General features: G+C 43.1%; 2 protein-coding genes across 13 annotated transcripts in view; one reads left to right on the top strand and one right to left on the bottom strand.

The window, feature by feature from the left end:
* The window catches only part of PPHLN1 (periphilin 1), a 141,568-nt gene extending 138,862 nt beyond the window's left edge, over positions 1 to 2,706 (top strand). For all 9 annotated transcript variants that reach the window (XM_060166527.1, XM_060166524.1, XM_060166528.1 and 6 more), the window contains one exon: positions 331 to 2,706. In XM_060166527.1, the coding sequence (XP_060022510.1) occupies positions 331 to 525 (195 nt within the window). In that variant the 3' untranslated portion in view covers positions 526 to 2,706. The remainder of the gene's footprint in view (positions 1 to 330) is intronic.
* An 8,297-nt stretch (positions 2,707 to 11,003) lies between these two features.
* PRICKLE1 (prickle planar cell polarity protein 1) overlaps positions 11,004 to 25,577 on the bottom strand; it is a 107,476-nt gene continuing 92,902 nt past the window's right edge. For 3 of the 4 annotated variants that reach the window (XM_060166515.1, XM_060166516.1, XM_060166518.1), the window contains 7 exons: positions 21,817 to 22,002; positions 20,031 to 20,144; positions 19,233 to 19,370; positions 18,236 to 18,439; positions 16,758 to 16,944; positions 14,897 to 15,760; positions 11,004 to 12,868 (listed from right to left, as the gene is read on the bottom strand). In XM_060166515.1, coding sequence (XP_060022498.1) covers positions 12,006 to 12,868; positions 14,897 to 15,760; positions 16,758 to 16,944; positions 18,236 to 18,439; positions 19,233 to 19,370; positions 20,031 to 20,144; positions 21,817 to 21,951 — 2,505 coding nt within the window. In that variant the 5' untranslated portion in view covers positions 21,952 to 22,002 and the 3' untranslated portion in view covers positions 11,004 to 12,005. Of the gene's footprint in view, positions 12,869 to 14,896; positions 15,761 to 16,757; positions 16,945 to 18,235; positions 18,440 to 19,232; positions 19,371 to 20,030; positions 20,145 to 21,816; positions 22,003 to 24,182; positions 24,232 to 25,577 lie in introns of those variants that run through there. The other variant, XM_060166517.1, reaches the window with a different exon arrangement.

Raw genomic sequence — 25,577 nt, 5'->3', positions numbered from 1 at the left:
GCCTTACCTAGCTGGCATTTGTTTTCAGTTCTTCTTGTTTCTAGTCTGATGTCCTGTTAGTAGACTGCCTTATGCTTGACAAATGCCATGCCAGATTTCCATAGTCAGTGATGTGGTGTATCAGTGCTTTTCTACTCATTCAACTTGTCAGCAAATCTCAGAGACAGAGGTTTAAATGACCTTTGGCAGTAGTGTATACTCAGAGCCAAGAGAGGTTCAGCAGTATTGTGTCTCCCTTTTAGATTTTTAGCACCATAGTTCTGCCAGCTGAATCAGCTCAATGTTTGGCTAATTATTCTTAGCTAACCACAATGTATTTCATCTTTCTAGGTTTACCGACAAGACTGTGAAACTTTTGGGATGGTTGTGAAAATGCTGATTGAAAAAGATCCTTCATTAGAAAAGTCTATACAGTTTGCATTGAGACAGAATTTACATGAAATAGGTGAGCGGTGTGTTGAAGAACTCAAGCATTTTATTGCAGAGTATGATACCTCTAGTCAAGATTTTGGAGAGCCTTTTTAGATTACCTGCTCAGGCAAAAAAAAGGTTTCTAGATTTTTCCCCCCCTGGATTGTGTAAATCCTTAATATATGGAATTTTTGTGATGAAGAGAAATACTTTATGATAGTGACCGTATTTCCAATATCAAATAAACATCTAAAATAGTCTAAGATATTTTAATTAGAATTTTTTTTATCTACATGTAGAGCTTCCTAATCCATACTTATCTTTTTTTCCCTCCTAAAGTGATGGGTCAGTTAATTTTTCAAGCTTTCTTGAAAATGCAGTCCTGGAGAGCAACTTTCTGCACTTACTCATGTCCTGTAGTCTTCCTTAGTTATGCGATCATTTGTTTGGTCACACTAGTGTAATGTATAGGTTAGAGACCATTCCACTTAAACATTTATAGTCTTTTTGCATTTCATAGTCAGTGACACCATGTGAAGATGTTAGAATCCTGAGGCGATTTTATTGACTTGTTGCTTGCTTATCTTAGGCTTTGTAACTTTTAATATGTTTAAGTATATTACCCAAGTAAACTGAATACTTTGTTATCTTAGAGAATATTTGCTTTGAGGATAATTCTCATTGTGATAAAACAGAGCACTTAAATCTCTAAAAGTCACCCCATAATAAAATCCTGTTTTCCAAGTAAATAAACTCAGTGTCTTCTATTAAAATGGTCCTGAAACTCCTGACTAGTCTCACTGATGTGTGAGTTTTAAACAATATCATATATAAGACTAAGAGAAGGGGCAATTCAAGATGAAAGATGAGGCCTATTTTAAAGTTGAGATTTCTTTAAAACTTTCTAACCAGAAGAGAAAAATTTACAATATGGGGGAGTAGTGGAGTTTCATTTTTTCCATAGGCCCATATTCCCCATCTCAAGAAAGAAGGTGATTGATGACATATCCATAATTAAGCCATTTACGGATTATGCCTTTGTTAATCTCGGTTTGTAGTCTAACAGATTGTTCTGCTGCCCTTTTTAGGGATGCATAGCCCTCTAAAAGTGTTCTTGAACGAAACAAAGCAGAGTAGGCTGTAAGCCTAGCACAACTACCCTTCACCAAGCAGCCTATGTAAACAGTCCTTCATGAGCGAGCCATCCAAATCACGGGTTAGTTAAGAATCTAACTGGGACAATTAGGATATTCCACTCATTTCCTGATCACTTCCAGCTGCCCAATGGCATTTAGCCAAAATATGTAATTTCATGGCATGTGTTCGGAAACCTTTAAAAATGTTTGTTATTGCTACCCAATTTCATTATCCTCCCATCCTCTTTCCATTTCCACTCTCTTCTCACTTGAATTCTGGCATTATTTTTAGTGGCCTCTATTGATTATATCCAGAGAGCTACCCCAGAGTAGATAAAAATTATATTAAAAGTGAAAACAGCAGTGTAAATAATTGTAGTGGATCCTGTAGTGCGTGCCTCAAAATATGTATTATGCCATTCCACAAATTAAAAAACTAATTGAAGGCAACAATTATTAAGTTTCCTATATGAGACCACCTTGAATTTAGATATTGTACATAAGCCAGAACTAAACCCTGCGTATCATCTTTGCTATTCTTCCCTAATGTGAACAGTGGTTTTATCTGTTATCCACATTAGAAAGACTAAGAAAGTAGTCTTGTCTCTCTCTTGTGCCAATGTTTTTCTTCTTAAATATTCTAATTCCAGGATTCATTTCCTTAAGTGAATATGTCACAAGTTTAAAAATAAAACTTGAGACTCAACTACCTTGAGGCAAAGGAGTTGTTCACTTTGTTGAAATTCATTAAACTAGAGACGTTTTACTCACAGATGCATTTAAATATAGGTTCAACAGATAATTCCTTTTCCCCTTTCCCCAAATTACATTCAACATTTAAAGCTATTTATAGCTTGCCATCAGCATTATTCTGGTAGGCTTGTCAGTGTTAAATCTGTTTTATTTTTAAAGCTTTTTAAAGTCTTATTTTAAGATAGATGAATTCAGATAGTGCCAGAGTATGTATGTTGCAAAATGTTCTTGATTAAAGAAATTTGTTTGTAAATGATCCACTGTTTTTGAGTATGCCCAATTCCTGTGATAAAGGTTTCACTGTCTTACCATTAAGCCTTGATGATCAACAGGGGAAGAGCAGATATTGTGAAGCTTTTTGTGAATTTTAAAAGTGCAAAATAAAGCAACTGGGTTTAAATAATTAGATTGTCTTTTTTTTTTTTTCTTAACAGGCTTAGAGTGTTTTGCTTAAATGTAGATTTTTATTACTGTCTACAGAAAGATTGCTCCTGACTCAGCAGCAGGATGGAGGAAGTTTGAGAAGCTATTAACTTTGGTGACTTGGGGAGTCTCCATATCTGAGAAAGCAGTTAAGCGAGATAAGATTGAGTGTACAGTAGTGCTCAATAATTGTGTAATTAGGACTCTGAGTTTCAGAGAATTACAGAATTAAAATCCTTTGTCTTTATAGTAACCTCTGGCGGACAGGAACCACATTGTCTCTGTGACCCCAGTTCCTAGCACAGTTTGGAACGTTGTAGGTCCTCCTAGTTTTTGATGCTTCACAAAGGAAGTGGCATTTGATCCCCCGGGTCTTGGAGAAATAGGACTTATTCAGGGAGAGAAGGAAAAGTATTAGAAGTTCAGGTTGGGGAAGACAATAGGGGACGAATGTAGGAAAAGGTAGGTTGAGAGCAGAATATGAAGGACTTTGAATCCGAAATCTCCTACTTAAGAATAATAAGATTTTAAAATAATTACCTTTGTATTTATTCTTGCCAAAAATGTTGATTTATCACAGCGCCCCAGCCCTGAGCCAATTCACAGACCCAGAACCTCATGAAGGAAAGGGAGGGCAGATCCCCTTAAGAAAGGACTGTGCTACAATGCCAAAATATTGTATAGTGGTTTCAGCTTCATTTCACACTTTTTCCCACGAGGGATCCTAAACTCCTAGGAAAACGCTGACAGTTTTTTGGCAACAACTTTGGAGATGGTGATCTGGTCATCCCTGAAATATTCATGGTGGACAATATTCAGTGTTTTGGGCAGCCAGCCACCCAAGCGGCATAATGTCTGCCACACTGCTCAGGCTGGCACCGGCACCTCCAGTGAGTAATGGCCACATTCTGCTTGTTAGACCAAGGTTTGTGGGTTAGCATCTCCTTCTTGCCAGTTCTCTTGAGAGCACTGATGGTACCCAATTCAGTGAAAAAGAAAAAAGTGGTGGGGCGGGGGCAGCTAGTAAAACTAAGGTATAGTTAGCAGAATCTATTCTTCCCTTTTTCCGTGGTAATGGAATTGAAATTGAGTCACATGACAGCCTAATTAGGACTATATTTGCTGTGTCCCTCTTGTCACAGTTGTGATCAGGTGACCACTGATTTTTTTTTGAGTGGAAGTGCTGCTACTTCTGGGCTGGGACCCTTAGGACAGTGGATGTACCTCCTTCATGCTCTCTCTTATCCCTTCCCTAAAGTAATAGGAATAGCAACCCAGCCTTGAATTGTTGCAGAGCCACAAGATAGAAGGTACCTGGATCCCTGTGTGACCATACGGAGTGCTGAACTGTTATGTGAAAGAGGAATCAATGTCTTTACGGTTTAAGCCATATTATTGGTTTCTGGTTAGCAGCTCACCTTTTGCTCAAACTAATACAAATGATATTTGAGGGTTAGCTTCACTGAAGTTGGCTTTCAGCAGGCTGCACCAGTCCTGCATTTCCGTTGTACGATAATAATTGATCTTGAAGTAATGGGGACTGATTATATAAAAGGCTTTGCTCGTCTCCTGAGTCTATTTCAAGTTGTGTTTAGGATGTCACTTGATGATAAATATTTTTAAGGCTGCGTGCACATTTGTATAGCAGTAGAGACAGCCTGCTTTTTATAGCATGTTGTTTTTTGAGCTCTGCTCCCATAGATTAATGGTGTTCTAATGTTAGACCATTATTATTGAAATTGTGTAAGGTTTTCTTGGGGGGGTTGTGTTTTATTTTTTATTGAGGTAACATTTGTTTATATGTTTCATGTGTACAACCTTGTATTTCTACTTCTGTATACTCTACAGTGTGCTCATCACCAAAAATTTAGTTTCCATCCGTCACCATACAGTTGATCCTCTTCAGCCGTTTCACCCTCCCTCCCACCCCTACCCCTCTGGTAACCACTGCTCCGTTCTCTGTATCTACATGTTTGTTTTTGTTTGGTTTGCTCATTTGTTTTGTTTTTTACATTTCACATGAGTGAAATCATATGGTATTTGTCTTTTTCCATTTGACTTATTCACTTAGCATACCCTCAAGGTTTATCCATGTTGCTGCAAATGGCAAGATATTCCTTTTTATGGTTGAGTAGTAGCCCATTGTATATATGTACCACATCTTTATCCATTCATCAGATGGGCTTCTAGGTTGTTTTCATATCTTGGCTATTGTGAACATAGGCGTGCATGTATCTTTAAATTACTGTTTTCATATTCATTGGATAAGTACCAAAAGTGGGATAGTTGGATCATATGATAGTTCTAACTTATTCTGAGGAATCTCCATACAGTTTTCCGTAGTGGCTGCACCAATTTATATTCCCACCAACAGTGTATGAGAGTTCCTTTTCCTCCACGTCTTCACCAACACTTGTTTAAAATTGTGTAAGGTTTTAAATCTTTTTCCCATTTGTGTGTGTATGTGAGAGAGAGAAAAGGTTGAAGTTTATTGAAATATAAACATTCGAGGACATGTAAGATAGAAAATAACCACAACATATACAGACGCTTGCTGCAAGAGGACATCTGAGGTCTCTATCCACCACCTGAGCTGCCCATGTGCTGTCCCGGTTCTCCTGGTTAGGACATGTATGAGATGGGGGGAGGCGAGGAAAGAGTAGGCCTGGCTGACTGGCACATGGCCTTCAGGACTGCACCATCCGGGAAAGCTCCTCCTGCCTCAGGGCCCTGTTCTGGGACTCCTGCCGGTGCCCCCACTCAGGCTTTCTGGCTGAGACCCTGCTGTTGTCCTTGAGGGCAGCGAGGGTTCACTGAGAGGGTAAGCCTGGGCAAGCTGCCCAGGGAGAGGGAGAGGACCCGGTGACAAGACATGGTATGCTGTCCCTGCATCCTTCGAGTGGGAAGAGGCCATCCTTCATAACCAAACCCCTGAGAAAGACACACGGACCAAACGTCTGCAATGCCTTCAAGCGGGCCCAGCACCAGCCGACTGGTGTGCCCACACCCTACGCTTGCCTGAGGCTTCTGAGGCCAGAAAGGGGGTCAGCCCCCAGCAGATGGGGCTGTGTGTGTGTGAGAGAGAGAGTGTGGAGGGCTCAGGGAGGGGAGAGAGAAGCTACAGCCCAGCAGAACTGCAGCTCAGTAGGCTGAGGTATGTTTCGTGCTCAAGCGTTCGTGTTCCCTTTCCTTCACTGGCCAGGACTGAACCTTAGCCATGATGTGGGCTTGGCCAGTGTGGCTTTCCACCGTCCCAGTGGGTGGAGTTCTGCTGAACCCTGTGGGGCTTACTCAACTGAGAGGCGAGTCTTGTGTGAAAATCACCTTTCCAACACAAGAGCAACCTGGTCCACCCCAGCGGCCAAGAGGAGAGGCACTGCTTTCTCAACATCTCATCTTCTGGGGCAGCTCAACCTCTGCTGCAAAGGCCACGGCCTCCCTGTCCTGAGGTGGGAATGTTGAGTGAAGGAGATACGCCCTCCAAGCGGGGGGAGGGGCCTGGGACTAGTCCCGCCTTGTAGGAATTTCCCATTTTTAAAAACTTTGTGTTCTGTTACTTCTGTATAGACTCTAATGTACCATATCGGATGTAGCTTACAGTACATTTCAGGTTTAAGATACTAAATGTAGGATTCAGAGAGGAACACCATGTTTTTCATTTGTTTCGTTATCTGAACAAGGTTAGAATGACCACACTAGTGTTCTTTAGATTCACACACACTTTCACATGTTATAAGCCAATAGGGATTTTTTTCTCACTTTACTGTTAAGGGCAGAAGGTATAAGTCATCTAAGGTCATATAGCAGGAAGGGGCAGAGGCAAGGTTTTACCCAAATCTTTCAATGCTACACTCAGTGTTCTTGGAAGAAGTGGAAGTTCGGTGGTCACTCAGAACTAGGTTCCAATCCTGACTCCAGGACACGCTAGCTATTGGTATGTACAGTTAAAGTGTGATATGATTGTAATGGGCAATATATAAAAGGAACTTTACAAAAAAGTTTCGATAACTTTCAAATCCTAGCTCAGTAGATTTTTCCTGGTTTTCACCTGTCAGTTCCCATGACCTGTGCTTTGGAGTTAGTTAGTTTAGAACACACCTTTGAGACTCCTAAGAGGCGGTTGTTAAGGGGCAGGTAGCAGGTAGGGTCACAGCTCCCACAGCCAGAGCTCTTTGGCTGCGGTACTCGACCCACTGTGGTTTGCCAAGAGCCATTTCAGTGGAATGAGCCTGGTAATTCAACTCTCCTATTCTAGGAGCCAAGATTAAACAGTTAACACTTTTTCAGCTTTGCTTACAACTTGTTCAGAGATTCCGGACTATGCTGCCAATAGCATTGTAGGAAAAAAATCTTACTTTTCATCCTGTTAATTGGGGAGAAACAACATTTGGGAGGAAAATATCTTGTCTTCCACATACTCTATGCCATCTCCAGACTGCCTACATGCTCTGATAGGGAGATAACCATTTCCAAACTTCACGGTTTAGTTTAACCTCTTGCCCATTCAGAGTCCCAAGCATTAATATAAAAAAGCACCAACCGCCTTTACAGTTCCCAACTCCCATGAGCCATGGTGTTTGGAAGGATCATCCTTTTAGGAATCCTTGCCTAATATGTTGGTAAATGAAAGAATCAGAAAAGGGAAACAACACTTTATGCTGAGTGGGAAGACTCTTCTGTTGGCTGACCCGGTAAATCGAGTCTCCACAGAATACTGAAGCTGGAAGGAGACCTTTGAGGTGGCTGAGTACTCTCATTTTACGGAAGTGCAAACTGAGTCGGAGCTTTTAACCCGCCTGAGTTAATGAGAGACGTGAGTCTCCTAACCCAGATCTCCTGAATCCTGAAGACCAGTGTGCTTTGTGTCACTCCAAGGTCAGCTTTATGGTAGGTTTATATTAGACCAGTAATCACCTTATCCAACATCAGTTACTTGGTTCGTTGACCTAAGAACACTATAACAAGTATTAGCATTTAAGAGAACTAGTTTCTTACTTTTAGTATTTTTACGTTTGGAATCAAATGCTTCTGGAGAATGGGCTGCAAGCTACTTCTAAAGTTGTCCTAACAGCACCTGGTACACACACAGCAGTAGGCATGTGAAATTTCTTTTGCAAAAAGAGAAGTTGAGGCTAAAATGGATCTCTAAAATGGGACTACCTGACCAGCTAGCTGGGTCTGTTGAAAAAGAATAGACTGGCTCTGATCCTGTGACCAAGTCTATACACATACCCCATGTCTTACTTTTCCTCCACACTTCCTTCCTAAACATTTTGTGGAAGCCACCCTTCAAATTTCTTCCCCTGGTAAAGTTACTGCTTCTGTGACTTTGGCAAAACATGAGCTCAGAGATGCAAATTTCAGTTGCTCCTGTGTATTTCTCCTGTTTACCTGGAAGCCTTCCTCCTGTGCTTGACAGTGAACAGAAAACCCATGCGACTGTACAGAAGCATGCCTTGTTTTTAGACAGTTCGAAGAATGGCTAGAGAATCTAACTAGGCAATTAGCAATTTTCTCATTTGCCTAATTTAAAAGGTTTTTTATAATTGTGTTGCTAACATTAAATTGGTAATGAGGCTCTTAGTGGAATTTTTTTTTTAATCCCAATAATTTTTCTTCCTTGTGCCTCAAAAAACGGTCACATGTATTTCTGTAAACAGTAATTAGTCGTGCCTCCTCTAGACAGCTCCAAGAGACAGCTTCAAGTGCTTAATTTATAACCCATGCATTGGTGGCTTGCTGATGGCAGGCTCATTTTGTTCAAAGGGTTTCAGAAATGTCTGAATTAGTTGCTAGCATTGAGAATCTGGCAGACGTTTTAGAGAAGTTCGAATTCTTCATTCCTTTTGGAAAGTCTGAAGGTCTAGCATGTACACTCTTCTCTGTCCACAGCAGCAGTCGAGTGCTCCTTAGGAGAGAGCAGGTCAGTCAACCAAAGCCTGCCCACACAGTGTTGACAATCCTGTGCGCTACGCACCCTCGGGCACTCCCCAAACACCTCCACACCCATACTTGCCCAGCCTGTCACCTGAGGACCTTGTGGGGCAGGGCAACATGCCACACAGGGAAATCTAGCAGTCTTCAGTGCCCATTCCAATTTTACTACCCTTTTAGGATGGCCCGTGCTTTGTATTCTAAAGTGAGAGGGGTTAGACAGCAAATCTCTCCCTGCACTTCTGGTACTTTTTATTTAACTCAGGAACTGGAAAGCAGAGTGCCAAGAAGAGCAAGTGCATACACAAGGTGAATCATTTTCTTTTACTGAGTGCTGAAAGGAGTTCCCATTGACGTTTTATCAGCATCCCTACGCGGGCTGTAAGCAAAATGTTCTCCAGTTTGGTCTGAAGTGAGGAAAATGCAATCATTAGGGTTCTGCTTCACCCAGGTAGAGATTAGAGGCAGTGTTTTAATATTTGATACTTACCTTGGGACCAAATTTTAGAGTTTAGTGACTGACTAGACACTTTGTTAACTAAATCTATATGAACACTTTATAGCAACTGTAGGCCTAGTTTTCTAGCCTAATTCTTTACAGAACTGCAAGGTAGCTGCTTCCCTTTCTTCCTTTGTAGATAGTCTTCTTTGTTATTGCTATTAACCAAGATTTAAAATCTTTAAAGGGTACATTATTATTATGAATAAATACTTCTGCATTCCCTTAAAACCTTTGGCAATCTATATGACCCTTATATAAGGAAATGAAAAGATGAATAGAGTGATTATTGCCAGAAGCAAAAGCAACTATGACTTGAAAGCTAGAGGACCGTGACTTCAGCTTATACCTGCCTTTCTCCAGGTGAAGTAAGGCTGAATATTACCTGTTTACTATTTGTTATCCATCCTTTCCAAGCAACAGTCTTTTCTAAAAGGATGCCCACTGTTTGCAGCATAGGTTCTGAAAAGGTCTTCAAAAATCAGGAAGTCTGCTCCTGTGTCACGTGAGACTGTGAGGGAAGAAGCACTCGCATACGTTGTAAATGTAGAGCAGGAGATGGCCTTCTGGAGGAAAACTGGTGATAACCCTGGTCCCAGGAACTGTGCTGCTCAGAATTTATGTGCATATGTGCCAGTGCAGGATAAGGTGTCCATGAGGAAATTCAAGCCCATCACTAAAGGACTGGTGACATAAATTACGGTATATCCAAAAGTAGACTATTAAGCAGTCATTGCGAGAACAGAATGAGGCAGACCTATCTGCACTAATGTGGAATGTCCACATGTAAAGTGAAAAAAGCAAGTCTAAGCCGGTCTAGTGTGCTGCCATTTTTAAAAGATACATGAATGTAAATATGGTTTGAACATCTGAAGGATACACTAGAAATGGATAACAGTGGTTACTTCTAGGGAGGGGAACTGACGGGTGGAGAGTGGAAAGGAGATTCCTCACTGTTTTTGTTGTTGTTTTTTAACCACGTGTATGCATTATTTTTTCGCTGCTATGTTTTTAAAATGAACCGGACAAGGGAAATGGTGATACGGTTATTGAGGAAAGAGCTCTCCCCTCACTGGTGTGTTTCTGAAGGGCCTCTGTCTAGCCCAGATACCAAACCTTGCCCTATCCAGGGGTGGGTATAGTGGATGCTGTCGAGCACTGGTTTTCCTATTGGATTCAGGTCCGCCCTCCCAAGGCCTAACAGCCTTTCCCCATACCAGTAAATACGGACAGCTTTGCTTCTGTGCCTCAACTTCTATTTTGCGCCGACTGGTAGGGCAAGTGGACACGCAGGAGTCAAATGTTGGTCTGTTAATGGTAGGAGAACGGCAAGGTAAATCAAAGGAGCAGAATGGATCCAGTGATCTGGATATGTTTGCAGAGATCTGTGTTCAGAAAGGTAGTTTGTTATTTATTAAGCATTTATTAAATACCTTCCTAAAGTTCTGAGATACCACTGGGACATTGAGTTAGGACTGAAACATATGTGCAGGAATGGCCCATACCAAAATATTAGCTCATCAGTTCAAATCCAACGTAATTCTCCCTTGAAATAGAACCACATATTAACTTGAAGTAACCAGTAATACAGCATCCTCTAAAGATTTTAAAAGAAAAACATAACCAGAAGGCCCGGTTTTCAAAACTGCTGCTAAAGGCCAACAAATTAGCTGGAAAGGAGGGATGAAAAGGAATAAATCTACAAAGTACTCTGCCACAGAAAGCAGATCCTTGTAGTTTTTTTTTGGTCTCTTTCCATGAGATAATCACTACCTTGCTGAAAATGGGAAAGGCAACCCCTGCCCATCCCAAAGGGGAAAAAAAGTATTCACCCAAACAGCTTCTACTTGTTTTTACCATATATTCCAGGTGTACGTGTATGTGTAGGGGGTTTTTTTTGTTTGTTTGTTTTTACATTTATACAGTTTACATTGCTTGACCCATAAATAACACTTGTAAGATTAATAGGGCCATAGTTTTAAAGAGTATTTACATAGCCCCACCATGCATACAGAGCCTTTTTAATATTGAAAAAAAAAAAAAGGGAACTTTCCATCACTAGGCAATATAAATTTGACCATCTAAACTTATAAACCCTGACTAAAATACAAGCAATCATTTCATCCATAAATGCTGTTTCTGGTTCCCTAACAAATCTAGCACTGCAGTGTAACAAACATCTTACATTTCAGGGATATAAAAATATCAGCTTTAAAATCTGAACTGTACAGTATATACATTAATATTTGCACCGTTAAATTAGGAATACACTTAAGTCTATGAAATACTACATTATAAATAGCAATGTTCTTTTCGATCTCTAGCTGGAGCTAATACAATATAATGTTTACCTGGCTAATGAGAGTTGGAAGGGGACGACGTGGCCTCGCATGATGGGATGCACAGTGTTGGCTGGGTCACATGACTACGTGCATGCCACACAACAGGACAGACTGTCAGGACCTGGGCCAACCTGGCGCAGATAAAGGACAAACACTAGTGCTTTACAAAGGTGGCTCAAGTTCTCCATTGTCTGAAATCAACACCCCCATCCAGTCACCTCTCAGCAGGTTCTTGAGGATCTCTTGAGGGTTGGAGATCAAAGCAGCTGTATCAAACTGTGATGCACCCAACAGGCACGAGAGGTCACGTCCACCTGGCACCATCCAAGGAGGGTAAATGGAGAAATCACACCTTCCAAAGGTTAATCTGACACTGTAAACAGCAGTCGGGGTCTCATTTACATGGGCAAAGCACTTGAATCTATTTTAGCAACTTTCCTATGGAAGAAAAAAGATTCGATGTAAGATGGTTAATGGCTAAGCTTAACCATCTCCACAGCTACTCGGTTAAGAAATGATACAGTTTTTGCCCTTGTGTCCCTTTTTCTTCTTGGATTTAGTTGTCCTCTGGCCAAACTGAGGAGTGGGGAGTGCGGAAGTTGGACTAGAAAGGTCGTCTGTATAGTATGCATATCTCTGCGGCCGGGGCTGAGGAATTGGTTGTCCAAGAAAGTATCCTTCTTCTTCTGAGTCGGAGGAGGAAGAGGTGGTGGAGGAGCACCAAGAGCCGTCGTCCTCCCCGTGGAGCCCCAGGAATCGAGGCCCCCCCGGGCTCCGCAGGGTGTAGCTGGAAGCGGCACGGGCGTACTGCCCATAGAGCTCAGCGTTCCGCACGTAGGCCTGGATCTCCCGCGCGCTCTTACTCTGGATAAACTTCTCATAGTTATCAGGGGCATAAAGCCGCAGCCTGTCCTTGGGAGAGTATTTTCTTTCTGTAACAAGGTTCAGAGCATTGTCCGAGCGGGACTTCCTACTTCTTCTGCGGCGATGGTGATGAGACCGGGGTCCCCTTTCTTCAAAATGGTACACCCGTCTCCGAGTTCTCTCACTCATCGGTGGCTGCCGGATTTCGATGTTCTCATAGCTTCCATTGTCAATGACATCATCCGAAAACTTGACCTGCTGTGGCCTGGACTGAGACTTGGACCTTCGGAGCACTGGCAGGTGGACTGGTTTCTCCTCAGGCAGGATTTTTTCTGGACACAACTCTGAACTGAGACTCTTCAAGGACTCTGTGCTCCTGTGCAGCATGGAAGAGTTCAAAGTCCCCATATTGCTCATTTTCTCACAATCTTCTGCCTCTATTTCCTCGAAGTTTTGCAGAGAATATAACGATGGCCTTGGCTTGCTTTCTCCATCCACCGAAGCCCCTAAAAGAAAAGCCAAGACAAGATGTGATTCTCAGTAATCCTGATACTCTGACAGTTCTTACCAATAAGCTTCTGAAAGGAAGCATTTCAAAGTGAAGTCTCTCAAACCTCAGTATCTGATTAACGATCACTAGGCAAAACCAACATACTATAATATACACTTAATTGAAAAGAGGTATGAATTTTGTTATTGAAACAAAGGGCCCAGCATCTCCTACGAGCCCAGCCGTTTTGGAGCCAAACGTGAGTTACAGCCCATGGGATGAGCACCAACTTGAAAAGCTCTTCGTAAGAGTCCTGTCGTTAGCTTATTGATACAACACATAGAAGCTTCTGTCTCTCAAACCATTGAAGTCAGATTGCTTCATCTGAACGTCTCTCAAAGCAGTCCTTCCCTTTGCTCTCACACGACTAACATTATGGTCCTCTTCCTATAGCCAGACTAGTCTTATACCTGGTTGCGCAGCGCAAGGGCCACGTCCAGCCCACAGCCTATTTGTGGATAGTGTCACTGGGACACAGCTACACCTAGTTGCTCCCATGCTATCTATGGTTTCTTCCACAATGACAGAGTTAAGTAGTTGCAACAAAGACTGTAAGGCCCCAAAAGTACTCTCTAGCCCTTGACGGAAGAAGTCTGCCAAACCCCTGACCTAGACCTTCATCCAGTCTTCTGCCCCTTCAACCCATAAACTAATAATGCCACTTCCCTAGTAATCTCATTTTAAAACTTTTCTCAAAACCAATATTGCACTCCTTGTTATAACAGGGCTCAGGCAAGTTAAGAGAAATGGATGTAACCCAGAGAGCTGCAAGGAACAACAGGAAGTGGTGTGAACTGTTGTCAAATGGAGGCTACACAGCTTCCTACTTTCTAAAGAAAGCCTGTTTTTCAGCCCATCATTGTCAAGAAACGTCAGCACCAGCACGACGTATACCAAATGTTGTCTGTTTTCGATATTAAATGTTAAGACACCTGTCTTAGGGCCTAGCAAACAGGAGGTGCTTAATATTTAGTCTTGCCCACCATTCCTCAGGTCCCCTTTATTGTAGGCCTTAACATTGACAAGCCTGACCAAAGCCAGGGGGGTAGCTGTCTCATCCCTCCTTGCCCGGTACCTGGCACAGGGTCCCTCCTGGCGGCGGGCAGCTGCTCAAGCCTTTCCTGCCTATGTTACAATGTAACATAACCTTTATGAAAGGACTGAATGTCGTTCCTTGGACTGTAAAACTAGCCAAGTGACAGCAGTATTTCTGTATCCAAAAACTTACTGCAAATGTAAGATTCAGGAGGGCTGGGTTCCAGGTTCAATCTTGTCTTTAAACACCTATGTAAAGTTGGCATTTAGCCTCTCGGCACCGCTTGCGGTGTCTTAGTTCCCCGACCAGGGATTGAACCCTGGCAGTGAAAGCACCGAGTCCTAACCACTGGACCACCGGGGAATTCCCTAGCCTCTTGGAAATTCAAGTTTCGTCATTTGTAAAATGCAATAATATCCACTCTATCAGGTCATTTTAAGGACGAAACATAGATAACTGACATGAATGTGTTTTGAAAACATTAAAGTGAAATTATTTTATAATCTGGGTAAAAAAAAACTTAGCTCTTTTTGAGCTGTCTGTCGCCACAGGGCAATTTAGGAAAATACAAAAAATGTTCTGTGCTTATAGAGTACACATGTTGATTTTAATATCTTGAAATTCACAGCATGATCCAAAGAGTCCAATATCTTTCTTCAGATACAGATGCAGACTCCATGATCCCAATAAATTCATTTCTCCTCTTCAAAGCAGGGATAATAAGACCTATCCCCAAAGACTGTATTGAAAATATATTTTATGTGTATGCACACATGTATACACGTGTTTATTTTGCTACAGGGTTTTTGGCATTTAACTGAAACTCCTTCCTCTCCTTGGTCTACAGTTGTAAATAACATAGCCCCCGCTGGTGCTGACCTGTAATTTGTGGAATGAACTTTTTAGTGGCTCCTTTTTCAAGTACCCCATAATCCCTAGATTATGTACCTGTGATATTAGACAAAGCCAAGGAATCCATAGAATCCCGAACGCTCTGCTCTGGTTTCAAGTCTGACAAACACTCCAGGGAATCTTCATACCACTGTGTTTGATCGTGATTATATCCCGAAGCCCCATGGTCCAGATCCAATTCCTGGAGCCTTCGACTGCTCGCAGGGCCCGGGTGGCTGCCATAAGCAGAATCGCCCAGTCCATCTTGTGACTGTGCCCAATACATATCAGATTGGTATTTTTTACTTGCAAGGCTCTGGTTATTTTGCTTTAACTCGGTCTTATTTTTAACCATGTTATCAGATATCCAGTGCTCACTGGCTCGAATGTCCATCTCATTGGGCTGCTGCTGAAAGAGGCTTTTATCACCAAACTTGAGGAGCAGCTGCGTCATATAATCTTCATGCTCAGCCCATTCTTCAGGGTCTTCTGGGGTTTCGTGCTCTACTCTGCCTTTCCAAAATTCTTCATTGACGAAACTTGCTCCTTGCCTGGAAAGACTCAGATCATCCAGTTTCCGAGAAAGGGTGTCGTCGGCATTGCCTGAAAGGCCAGGGAACTTGTAGTTCAGAGCAGGGGACAAGAGGAGAGACTGTCGACACTGATCTGCTGACCGGCTGCTTTTGCCCATCCGGACACTTCTTCTGGAGTCTCTGGATCGAGCCGACTGGAACGCAGAGTCCGAAGAATCCGAGGCATGGACGTCTTCACCGAGGCTGCATGTCTTTGAGCAATAAATCTGACCTTGTTTGGGAAGGAAGGGGCATCCCAACAGAGAGGTTTTGCACTGGGCGCAGGAAAAGCAGGCCTCTGTAGCGTGCCAGTGCCGCCCGTCGTAGGTCATCTGCGCATGGTCCACACCTGTTTCAAAAAAGGATCCAGTAACAGGTCATAGTTCCATCTTGAAACAAAGGCAGAAGAAACAGAAAAGACAGACTGTGGGCATGAGGGAACGCTTGGGGGTGATGGGACTGTTCCAGATCCTGATAAGGCTGTGAGTTACACAGGGGCAATTAATTCCCATTATTTGCAGATTCCATATTTACAAACTTGCCTACGTGCTAAATATTTTGTAGTTCAAAAATCAATACTCAAAAAAAAAAAATCAATACTCACAGAGCTTTCAAGGTCATTTGTGGACATGTGCAAGGTGGCAAAAAATTTTGAGTCAAGTGATGCGTGTGTGTGTGTGTGTGTGTGTGTGTGTGTGTGTGTGTGTGTGTGTTCCAGCTGCGGTCAAAGGGCGCTACTGCACTCACACCTGCGGCCGATCTAGAGGCATTTTTTCGCATTTTTTGTGCTTTCTGTTGGTGGTTTTGCTGTTTAAAATGGCCCAAGCATAGAGCTGAAGTGCTGTCTAGTGTTCCTAAGCGCAAGGAGGCCTTGGAGAAGCAATCCATGTGTTAAAGAAGCTTTGTTCAGGCAGGAGTTACAGTGCTGTTGGCTGTGAGTTCAATGTTAATGAATCAACAACATATATTAAATAAGGTATCTTTAAACCTAAACATACACAAAACAAGATTATATATCGATTGGCTGATGACAATGTTGCGACCAGAGGCTCACAGGAACCTAACCCACTGTATCCCTAGGACCAATGGCTCAGTATGGGGTAATTCAGTGTCCACAGCAACTCTACAGAACACGACTAGCAGAAGTAATGAGAATCCAGTGTACACCCATTTATCAGAACTCATCAAGCTGAAACATTTAAAACCTATACATTTCACGGTATGTAAACTATCCCTCAATTAAAAAAACAAAAAAAAAAAAAGGAAAGAAAGAAAAAAGAGTGTGGGTAATCAGAGACAGACTGATGGATAAGTGACAGAGCCAACAGGCTGGGCCGTGGACGCACCAATATGCTCGCCGCAGGTCTCACAGTACTCGGCGTACAGGGACTCGAAGCAGCCGCAGCAGAACGGGCGGCCGTCCTTCATGATGTACCTCTGTCCCCCCAGGACCGTCTCGCACTCAAGGCAGCAGAAGTGTTTCATGTGCCAATGGCGACCCTCTGCTTCTGTGCACTCATCAGCAAAAATTATCTTCAGAGGAATATGAGGCCATAGGATGAAAAAAAATCATTGTGAACGATTTTAAAGGTCAAGTAACTGCACGTTTGCTGGGCAACTGACAGGCACTGGATCTTAAAGCCGCTTAGACAGTGTACTTTGCTTCTTACAGCCTTAAGCTTAACTGACTAACTTGATTTAGCTATAAAACAAGAACAGAAAGTGAAAACGTTGAAAAAGAGAAACTAAGTGCATGCTTATGCTTTAAAAAACAAAACAGAATTCTACATTGGATATCATTCACTTGGTCCTATTTTTGCTCCGCAATCACACTTTGTTGGCATAATCTGGCAAAGAATACATTAACATTGAAATAATTTAGTGGTCTGTGCATCTTTTAATAAAGAAAACTCATTAAAGTGGCTGTGGAGTCAACATAGTTAGCGCTCTCTGAATGCTGGATTATGTGAACACCACTTGTGTAGATAACACTTCGTTTGACGGTGCCATCTCCAGATTAAGGACTTTTAATTTTTTTACATTTTTGGTTTCAAAAAATTTTCAAATAGCACATCATTGAAAAAACTTAAACATATAAAAGTAAAAACTGAAAGTTTACTGTCACTGATTGAAGTAGACTAGGGAGATAATAATGAATAAAGGCAATGAGGTTCTCTGGATGGGGTCTTGGAATAAAAAAGAGACATCAGTAGAAAAACTGAGGAAATCTAAATAAAATCTATGGTTTAGTTAATGGTATTACACCAGTGTTAACTTCTTAGTTTTGATGCATATACCATGGTTATGTGAGACATTTTAACAGTAGGGGAAGCTGGGAGAAGGGTACACAGGGACTCTCTGTATCTTTGCAACTCTTCTATAAATCTAAAATTACTTAAAAATGAAGAGCTTAAGGAAAAAAATTTCATTTCACACCACCAGCCCTCCCCTGAGTTAACATGCTCACCACTGTTAACTTAGTGTATGTCTTTACATACCATTTCTGAGTGTTTGCAAATATGTATACAATCTTGTTCTTCCCCCCTTTAACAGAAGTAAGATCAATGGCTGCATACTCTTCTTGCAACTTGCTTTTTTCTCACAGTCCATCAAGGACATGCTACTTATCAATACACAAAGACACCTGCTGCTTTCTCTTTATTAGCTGCATATTATTCCATTGTACCAACTTGAAGGGTTATCTTAAAAACGTACACACAGAGCTCAAGCAGAAGAGATCTGTATTTTGCTTAGGTGTGAACAGTGGAACATTGGCTTACTAGAAGCTTATTTTTTTCCAGTGTTAAGGGATGAACTTTTTTACCTCGTCACATGCTGAACACCGGGGTTTGAGCAGCTCAGCATGGTGCCGGCCACAGTGAATTTTTCCATCCTGATAAAAATAGATGAGGTCGACCAGCAGCTCGTTGCACGTGCAGCAGACAAAACAGGATGGGTGCCAGCATACTCCAGGGCCCGCTCGAGAGGCAAACACTGCAATTTCACCTCCATTTATTTTCAACCCACACTAAAAACAAAAGGATTTAAATCTTAAATGACCCCTTGTTAATGACTGGATTCTCAGCCTTTTCCACGTTATGCTCAATCCCAAGTTTGTCAGCGAAACTTTAATTTTTGTCCCCTCCTGCTATTTTTTTTTTTTTTTTTTTTTTTGCAGTACGCGGGCCTCTCACTACTGTGGCCTCTCCCGTTGCGGCGCACAGGCTCCGGACGCGCAGGCTCAGCGGCCATGGCTCACGGGCCCAGCCTCCCCGCGGCACGTGGGATCTTCCCGGACCGGGGCACGAGTCCGCGTCCCCTGCATCGGCAGGCGGACTCTCAACCACTGCGCCACCAGGGAAGCCCCCCCTCCTGCTGTTTAATGTTGGATTGTTCGTGATTCTCCACTGGAATGAACATGCCTCAGATTTACTACCACACGGGACTGCTCCTCGGACATGCGCAGTGGTTTTCTGGAGGCGTCCTCCTGTTGGATATACTCCTACTCTGAGGACAGCCAGTAAGGAGGCCCCGAATGTCTTCATTACGCCCCTGCGTTCTTGAACACTAGGTGCACCCCAGCACCGCACTCCAAGCCAAGACCCCACGTAAGGCCGTATTTCTCCCGATGTTTACATGCCTCCCCCATAATACACAGCAGTGTAGCCAGTTACCAACACGAATCCCCACCTAGTAAGAAGCTACGCTGCCTTTCCTTCTCTCCGTTTTTGGAGGCTTTTAGGGCCCACGCCTGTGCTGGCGCTGCCCCCTACCCCCCGAGCTGATCCACGCACATCACTACTCATCCTAGAACCGGCTACCTGCTCGCACACAGCGTGTATCACTGCTCTGGACAGAAGTTTAATCGTCCCTCTTCCGAGTGCTTCTTTCTTCCGCTGAGCACTGAACACTTGCAACTCTTTTTTCTCCTCTTCACTCAAAGTCTGGCAATACCGCACCTTCACAGAAAGAAACAGAAGCACCACTCTGAAGCAAACAGCGTCCGTCGCCAATTCTTTATTTCCAGAATCAAGTTTCAGGAAATAAAACAGCAAGTTGAGCTGGCCTGCCCCCATGAATCGCCAGTTTAAAAATGACCCCATACGTTTAAAATGACCCCAAATCTTGCAGCCTCTCTAGCAAAAGGGAAATGCAATTTGAAGGAATAGTCCTTTTTTTTTTTAAAGATGAAAAGTTTAATTTAAACTCTTATCAGCAGAGACACTAAAAAAACATAAGACATGAACCTCTCTACAAAAGGTTTAAACTTGCTAATTGCCACCTTCATTCTACATTCTACAGGCACTCAAGTCCACTGCAGGCCTGAGCCACCATAAAGCACTGACTCTGGGTGAAGGGGTAGGGAGATCGCAGGAATTTGTAGGCTCCTGATAACTGGTGGGTGGCTGCAAACACTGTAAAAACCAACTTGTGTTAAGTTTATTGCACTGACACCCTTTTCTCTCCTAAAGAATGGAAAGCTGTATTCTCTGGCCCAATTTTAACTGAAGAAGGACAAAAGGGCCCTAGCCAGGGAGGAGCTGGGGTTTATGGGAGGCACCACGATGCTCAGGGTGGATTTTTTTTTTTCCTAATTAGCCTTCTTCCTGTTATTTTACCTCATTATCATGTGGTGGCAACTGGTACAAAAGCTGTTTAATTCGGTGTTTCTCTCCAGGGCTGTTAACATAAGGAATCTTTTCCTCTGGTAAGCAAGCAAAATAGAGCTGGATCTGAGAGAGAGAGAAGAGGACGTCAGCACACAGGAAGCGAACACTTCAGCTCATTCCATCTTCGAGTTACCCTGCCCTTTAGGTACTGGCTCTGGCCTCGGACAGGATTTGGCTACTGGTAGCTAATGAGAAGAGCAGCTGAGCCAACTCAGCAGAACTGCAAACCCTCAGATAGCTAGCATCCAGCTGCTAAATTGCTCTTCAGGAATGCAATTCATAGTGACAATTAGGGGCACCATAAATTATGGACCATAAGACATGCACATTTAATGCTAGGGTCAGCCGAGAGAGTCCTAAATGAATGCTGGAAATGACCACACAGGGCTGTGTGACACTGTCCACAATCCAGCCACGACACAACACATTGGATTTGCTCTCTGAATTTTACACGTTGCAAAGACAAAAGCTGTTTTGTTAAACTCTGTAAACTCTCCCTTATCAGGTTCTCTCAAGGTTCAGCTTTCTTTGCTTGCAAGGGTGCTATTTTCTAAATATCTGGAGTCAGTTTCCCCAAGGAAACGGGAAGGGAGCTATATTAACCTGTACTTAGTTCACTTGGAAAGAAGAACTCAGTTTTTGTTTGAGATTTTTTTTTTCTTTCTGTTGTATCTAAAGGAAATCCTTAATGAGTACTGCGAAGGATACTGCAGTGCTGAGGAAAGATGAAAAGGATTGAAGGGAAAAAAAATAGGAGATTAGGCAATTTGGGGCCTGTCTGCTTCAATATCTTAGTGTCTCACAAAACCTACTCACCCTAAGCTGCAAGAAGGGTTCTCTCTTAAGAAGCAGTTTATCAAAACATGGCTTTCCTACCTGGAGGACCAGCTCGCCACCCTCTTCCACTGTATCAGCCGCAGGAGCTGGTATGGTTGTAAACACTTACTGAATACTAGCTACCTGTGTGCCAGGTATTGTTCTAGACCCTGGATGAATCGGAGCTCCCATCAAAATGGGAAACACAACCATAACTCAGAAGCAATCATACGCCTAGTTGGCTCTTTTAATTTCAAACTATCTTGGCCCTTATGTCTAACACCAGCAATTTTTAATAAGTTCATCATTATAAGGACATTGGGAAGATAAAAATAGGTACACAGAATGTTCTCATCTTCCTTAAAATAACAGTACAACAAAGCACAAAATGCGCTCTTTAATTTTTTTTCCAATTTACACCATGTGGTGACAGAATCTTTCACGTGCAAGGTTATCAAAGGTCAAATCCTACGCAATAACACTTCAGATGGTCTCTCACAGCTCTGTATCTCCTCTCTTCCAAAGCAAAGGCACTGCTGAGAACTGACTTGGAAACTTTCCTCTTTCCTTTGATTACCTTTTTGTTGTTACTGAAGTTTTTTAAAAAGTTAAACGCCTCCCACTCTCTCCAAAGGGACACCCCAGTCAGAAATCCACATGACAAATGCATAGGCAGTACTCTGGTCTTCACTCAGTAGGGCAAAAATAGCATCCTTATAGGGCTTCTGGATCCAAGAGTACAAAGGGGATTGAAAACGTCCATGGAGAAACTAAGTGTGACCTTAAAAGCAAACATTTAAAACCATCCAAAGAGTGAGGCCCAAGGACACAGCATGTCACTGTGGGGAAAAAAAAAAAACAACCCTTGAAGACCTTAAATCACATTGAAAAACAGAAAAGCAGAGGACTCGGTTCCTACCTGCTCGGGTCTGAGGCCTGGGGGGACCCAGGCGTACTCCTCCAGCGCGCAGCCCGAGTCGTCATCGGACGTGGAGCTCCGCTGGCACCCGAAGGCGAGTTTGCTCATTTTGGGCTCCATCTCCAAAGGCATCATAACAAAGTCAAACAGCCAGCTTCTCAGTCACAGGACATCAGACAGTGGCTGCTGTGGACAGTATAAGACAAACCGAAGAGATGAACCCAAAGGCGTTGCTCTCACCCTCCAAGAGCTTTTACTGAATTCCCGCGTACGCACAGCGGGGCCCAGAGAAAGGGACCAAGACGCCAGCGTCACCGTCCCCAGGCCCCCGGAACTTAGAATCTAGGGCCGCGTGATTCGGAAAGAGGCCCTTTACCAGCTCAGCATTTCAGAAAATGCCACCCAAACTAGTTTACGTCCAGACGCCTTGAAAAGGTGCTTCTCTACACACTGTTCATCAGAAAGGTTCTCATGAAAACTGCTTTGCTGACTGCCCACAAATGAAATCCTGCGAAGCCTCAGGGGTTGTAGGAAGAAGCTGGGTTTGCGCCCCCCGCCTTGCCCACTACTGTGTGCCGTGAAAAGATGGCTCCAGTCACCCCACTTGGTTCCCTGCATTTCCTCGTCCATCTTCCCAGCGGAGCACGGCTGCCTGCACAGATTGGGTCGGCTGGGCCACACTGCTTAGGTTTCAGGTTTCCAATAAAGTTTGAGAGGCACTGAACTTCGTTTACTCATGGAGTAGAAATAGCACAGTTAAATCCTTTCACAGCACATTAAATCCGCAAGCCTTTACTATCCATGGGCTAAAGTCAGCCAGACGTTCAGTAATGAGTTCCTTCATAAGACAGTAATTGAATCCAAGCACCAGGTTAAAATAAAATCCAGCGTGGTGACAACTCGTGTTTAGCAGTGTTACTAGAAGGCTTCCACTGAAGAGCTCTGCAGTACCTACTGTACTGCATGCTCTCAGCCTGCTGCGGGGCCCAGATTCTTAAACACTGCGCCACCAGGGTAAGTCCGGCTCTGAAAGTCTCCTCAGATGAAGGCCTATAAAGGTGTCAAGACAACAGTCCCTGACCTACAGCCCAGGAACTTTGTTATCACCATGTGTGTTCCTTCTAAGTTTCTTCCAATTCTGAAAAATCATCCCGTCCCCAGGCACTAAGAAGAAAAAAAAGATACAAGCTTTCAGGATCAGATGCAGCTTTTTATACCTGCCCCTTTCCCTCCACCAAAAAAAGGAAAGAAATATACAGATAATTAGCCCAACCCCATTTTAAAGCAAACAAGGCTCAGGGAAGTTAAGTGACTTGCCTAAGGTCTCACAACTAAAAACCAGAGTCTAGTCACACTGCGTGTCTGACACATCAGACTTCCAAAAACTCTTCTGCCTTAAAAAAATTCTCTCATTTGCTGCAACAAGTAGGAAAGACAGTGGAACGTAAACATTGTCAGCCTGACAGTCATTTGTCAGTGACTCTCACAGTGCAACACTAGATACTTGTTGTTAGAACATGGTACCTATTAAAGCCTGTGAGTATGAAAACTGATGATTTTTATCTGATGAATCAAAGGACACTAAAACATTAAAATTGTAACAGTTCACAAATGCGAGGCCAAACATCCAATGGCTACAATCTTTATTAGGGAGGACCAATGCCCAACAGTAGATATTATTCCAACTAATAAATGTAACTTTCATTCACCCCAAACAAAAAGTAAAGGTGACCTCATTTCCTGCCCCACCACTGGAAGGGACTGACCTTTTACACAAGACATAAGTTCACACCGGTGCACTTCATTCACGTCTGAGGAAAGGCTTTCTAAACATTGGCACATTCCTTGTACTCCTCAGTAAAAAAGGACGTGTTAATGAAAGTCAGAACATTTCTTGGATCTAGTCTTTCCCTTTTGTTTTGGAAAAAAACCACTCCCCCCAATGGAAGGAAGAGAACTAGAGGTTAAGAATTTAATCAGTAGCTCAAATACCCACACCAGGAGAATGGGTGCCTTCAATGCAAATGAACCTGAATCATGAAATACACACATCTTCCCTTTACCAAATCTGGCTGAGGAAGGAAATGTGAAGGTACCTGCTCTGCACAGACTTACTAAGATCATAAATATTAACTAGAACCTAAATCTTAAATGTCACTATATTTTAAAACAAGAGAAAACACCACAAATTAAGACAAACTGCAAATTTTCCAGGCTAGAACAAAGATGCAGATTGCCAAAGAGCTGAATTACTTTGACAGCTATATTGCCTGGTCAGCCTTCTGTGGAAACTGCACAGAAAATGACTACCCTCATCAAGGGAAATAACTTAGCACTCAGTGCCATGGTCCTGTTCTCCCAATCACCTGGACGTGCCGGCCGCGTCTCCAGCCTGCAGCGCCCACAGCCATCCCAGCCTCGGTTCAAACTGAACTGTTACTCACCACTCATCAGCGAAGCGACGAACTTCGTGATGAACTGAAGGAACATGAGTGACACAGGCGCAGCTTTCAGTGTCCTTTGTTGACACTCTGACAGCTACCTCTCACCTCCGTGCCTAGCCTGGCATGATCAGTGCTGTGACATCTGATCACCACGTCAAGCAACCCCACAAGGGCGTATCTTGCTTAAAACCGAGGAGGAAACCGAGCCTCAGAGAGATCCTCCACGGGTCAGCTGTCCAAGGGCAGTGGCCTTAGAACTGGGCTCATTGGGTGACCTTAAACCCCTGCAGCCCTGCACTGCCCCCTGGGTGGAACCTTTTCTTTGGTGAAGTAGTCACGCTGCTGCACTGCAGACATGCACAATGACACAGCCGGACAGGGTGGGGGGGGGGCAGTCCACTTCACCCAGAGGGGGCATTTTAAGGAGGACATACAGTCAAAAAGGATTATAAAAATTCAATGGCCTCATGAGCTGTTGCTTCAGCATTCTTAAATTTGGAGAAAGCCTCTCGTTTTCCTTTATATCAGAGGATAATTACTTAAAATGACAAAACATTACATTTACTAACAAGTTCTAAGAGCTGGCCAAAAAATAAACATTAAAAATATATATATAGGGCCTTCCGTGGTGGTCCAGTGGACAAGGCTCTGTGCTCCCAATGCAGGGGGCCCAGGTTCGATCCCTGGTCCGGGAACTAGATCCCACATGCAAGCCGCAACTAAGAGTTCGCATGCCGCCACCAAGACCCAGCACAACCAAAGAAAGAAAGAAAGAAAGATTAAAAAATAGTAAGTTACTTCGCGTGACCCCCACGTGCCAGGCAGTGGTATACATGCTGCATTACCACTAGGTATTTTTTCTCTACCTGATAGCATAACAACCTGAAGTTGGATTTTTCTTTTAGAAATTACCCGTCTTGTCAGCAGGTCCAGAAAGCATACTGTTAAGTATCTCGCCATCTCAGACTTCGTCATATGGAAGCAGCATGGTTCTTGCACATGCAAGAATGTATAAAATAACTGACAAAAATGTGATCTCACAAATATACCTTATGTAGACATTTACATTACTACATGGTATTTGCTTTGCGGCACGAGAGAAAGAGGGAAGCCTGGCCATTACTTGTGCTCTCTGGGTGATGACGAAGGGTCTTCCGAATGCCATCCACACGTGGTTGTGTTTGCTTTGCCAAAATACTACCTTTTAGGCCAAACATGAAACCACGCCTGAATTAGATCTAACAGGAAAATTCCGTTCATTCTCTTTCCAGGTGCTGTCTCTTAAGGTTGACCTGTGAAACAGGGCCCACAAATCAG

Source organism: Lagenorhynchus albirostris, chromosome 11, assembly GCF_949774975.1.
Source record: "Lagenorhynchus albirostris chromosome 11, mLagAlb1.1, whole genome shotgun sequence".
In the NCBI taxonomy this organism is placed as follows: Eukaryota; Metazoa; Chordata; class Mammalia; order Artiodactyla; family Delphinidae; genus Lagenorhynchus; species Lagenorhynchus albirostris.
The sequence above is the reverse complement of the archived record's forward strand: the minus strand, read 5'-3'. Positions and strand labels throughout refer to the sequence as shown.